At 42.9% G+C, this 3,319-nt stretch overlaps 1 protein-coding gene across 1 annotated transcript; it reads right to left on the bottom strand.

Moving 5' to 3' along the window:
• Positions 1 to 2,475: 2,475 nt before the first annotated feature.
• On the bottom strand, positions 2,476 to 2,986 carry LOC100277726 (uncharacterized). The gene has a single exon (NM_001364095.1). It carries the CDS (start codon positions 2,915 to 2,917, stop codon positions 2,663 to 2,665), a length of 255 nt encoding a protein of 84 aa, NP_001351024.1. The 5' UTR covers positions 2,918 to 2,986; the 3' UTR covers positions 2,476 to 2,662.
• Between the last annotated feature and the right edge of the window lie 333 nt (positions 2,987 to 3,319).

Raw genomic sequence — 3,319 nt, 5'->3', positions numbered from 1 at the left:
CTCATCCACGTACCAGACTTTCTCAATATGGAAACGGATCCCAAGGCTAGTAGGCCACGAGCAAAAGGGTGACGCCCTCTGGGCTCTGGCTGATTTTTTTCGTCCAGTCCAAATTAATAATGCCCACGCCGACATGCATGGCGCGTGATGAGCACATATATTAATATTTACAAGCTCATCATTGCATATCCGATGTATTATAGTAGTCTAGTTTCTTTGGTCTCAGGCTCTCAGCTGGCCGGTTGCTGATCAAAATGATAAGATGTATCCATAATGACTATCAATAAATTCTTATTCTTGTTTCTTTTATTATTTCCCTCCAATGGCAATATTAGTAAGGGGGTGGTTGGTTTATAGGGACTAAACATTAGTCTCTCCACTTTATTCCATTTTAGTTCATAAATTGTTAAATAGGGAAACTAAAATAGAGTTTTAGTTTCTATATTTAGTAATTTAGGGACTAAAATGAAATAAAATTGAGGGACTAATAATTAGTCCTAGAAACCAAACACCCCCTAAGCAGTGGACCATCCCTCAACCAACCAAAACAGGGACCAAAATAAAAAAACTTCTATTTTCACCAGTTTAGCGGTTGCGAAACTGGCCACGTGGTCCACAAAAATACATGTCCACGTGGGAAACTAATTTCATCGGGGCACTATTGGAGACGGTTTCTTGGTCGAGTGCCACAGTCACTCGGCAAACAATCAAATGTATTAGGTAAACTCTTTGCCGAGTACCACACTCTCCAAAAATTACTCAGTGAATGTGATGTTGGCAACGATCTCTTTGTCGAGTACCTTCTATCGGACACTCGACAACGAGTTTACCGAGTGTCGAACAATACTCGGCAAAGTAAAGTCGTTGTGACAACAGCGAGTGACGGAGGCTTTGCCGAGTGTCTGGACCTGAGCAGTAGAGAGAACAATAAAGTTCAACATACGGTTTCTGATTATCAACTTGTATGACGCCTATCAATTTACTATCCAAGTCCTCGATCCGTTGTGGCTTCGCCTAATTCTGATCATTTGCTGTTGCCATGCTTCTATGATTCAGTTCTATCGACTCAAAAAAAAGATTCAGTTTTGAATTGGGCTACCTCAGTAATAACAGAGGCATTCGACAAATAAAATTCCCGCGACCCCTACACACTTTCTATACCGAGTGTGTCGGATGGCACTTAGCATAGGTAGTCTTTTTGCTAAGTGCCAGGTTTAGAGACAAGTCCTTATGTTTCTCCCAACACAAATTTGTTACAAAGAGCGAGCTGGTTCTTCACACGTCCGGGGGTTGTCATGCAAAATTTAGCATGCAAATGAGGACACAGAAAGATATCCATGTAACGTGGCCTCGATGTGTGCTATAAACCACTACCGGAATTTAACTCTTTGCCAAAAACAATTTATGGAGGCCAGCTAGGTTTATATATAGTGCGCGACAACTTTCACGAAATAATTTCAAATTTTTATTAGAATCTCTACATATGATAACCAATAAAAATAAAAAATAAATTAACAAAAATATCACTTTTCTATTGGCAAACCGAAGAAAATACTTTACAAAAATCAACCATGTTTTCTCGTCGGGACGAACACTATTTTTATGGGTTTAGCGTAGCCCAAAAAGATTTGGTTTTTCGTCGGGTTGCGAAACTAAAGAAATAATACTAACTCCATTCTCGAATATTTATCGCACTCTACTTCATTTTTAAACTAAACCACAAAAAATAAAAAAGAACGAAGGGAGTATTATTTTCGTCTGCCATGTGGTTGACAAAAACTCATCGTCACATAATTAGGGTTAGGGTTTTCAATCTAACATAGAATCAAGCCATCTTTCTCTTTCATGCCTCCCCTGCCATCTTTCTCTTTCACGTCACATAATTAGGGTTAGGGTTAGAGTATTATTTTCTAGGGGCCCCAGATCCTGGTGTATAAAAGGGTCTTCATAGCCGCCGACATTGTCAAAACTTGGAAGGACGCGACTCTGATTTGGCGCCTTCGCATGTATCAACGTAGGACGCGCCCGTTGTTGGTGACAGCTCCAGCTAATTCCTCTCGCGTTCATAGCCTGTAGTCTCGTAGACTTGTAGTAGTGCAAGTGGATCACCACAAAAGATGGACGCGTAGCTGCGCAAGCATCAGGCGAGGTTGTGTGTCGCGAGCTGTGAGGGAACGTCACCTTTAGTCGTAATAGGCTTGTGTAGCATGATTTGAAGGAATCCTAGCAGAAATACGCCATATACACTATATAGTAAATCATAGGACCAATTATTATGTTTTGCACGAGGGCCACAAAATCTCAGAGACGGCCCTGTTGCTGAGTTAGGAATATAATTAGGTTCCTCCTCCTTCCATTCATGATAGGAGTACATATGTTTTTGCACAAGTTACTGTTCCGTGATTACAATAAGAAAAAGATGTATGCAGGCCGAAAACAAATATGTCAAAAGGACGCGAGGAGCAGGCGATTGGGTACACCACATCCAACGTATCCCGTTTATTATATATTATTATTAAATCACCTTTCACAATAAGTTAAACACCACCGTCTTTCTGTTTCTCCCAACACAAATTTGTTACAAAGATGGAGCTGGTTCTTCACACGTAACGGGATCAGAGATATATGGCCTCGTCCCGACTGTAGCAGCGGCGTCACGAGTTTATTTCACGCAGACATTGTTTTCGCATCGGCATCCCACGACTGACGAAATGCATGGTACGAAGACACAGGATTCAAAACAGGGGACGGCTCCATCTGGATGGCCAAACTCCCTCGCGATGATGTCCAGGCCAAACACGGGGGAGGTATCCGCCTGCTGCAGCAAGCGGGCCGTCGCCGTCGTCGGAGCTACCATCAGCTGGAGAAGCAGCAGCGCCAACACACAGGCTGCGACCTTCTTGCTGCCACTCTCCATGCTAGATTTCCTCTCTCTCTCTTCTCTCTTCTCTCTCTCTATAGATAGGTGATGACTACGCTTTGCTCTGCTCCCCAACCTATCCCATGCTCGCTTTTTATACACAACAGGCGATGGCTATCAGTAAACTATTCTTGTTTCTTTTATTTCCCTCCAATAATGGCAATATTAATAAGGGAACACGTGAACCACGACAGAATGACCGATCAGTGAAGTCCGACGAGAGAACGGGCCATGCATGCCAGGGGCCGTTGCTCTTGGAATCGCGACGATACGATGACCATCTTTATCTAGCAGCCAGTCTCGTTCGTACTTCTTGGCAGCTGATCCCCATCATACCCCTTAGGGCTTGTTCGGTTAAGGATGGATTGATGGGAATTGGAGGGAATTAAATCCCCTCCC

The sequence above is a fragment of the Zea mays genome, chromosome 3 (assembly GCF_902167145.1).
Source record: "Zea mays cultivar B73 chromosome 3, Zm-B73-REFERENCE-NAM-5.0, whole genome shotgun sequence".
Taxonomy (NCBI): Eukaryota; Viridiplantae; Streptophyta; class Magnoliopsida; order Poales; family Poaceae; genus Zea; species Zea mays.
The sequence above is the reverse complement of the archived record's forward strand: the minus strand, read 5'-3'. Positions and strand labels throughout refer to the sequence as shown.

Bases quoted from the DNA above. Each gene is read 5' to 3' on its own strand.
- LOC100277726 (NM_001364095.1), bottom strand. From the start codon at position 2,917: ATGGAGAGTGGCAGCAAGAAGGTCGCAGCCTGTGTGTTGGCGCTGCTG.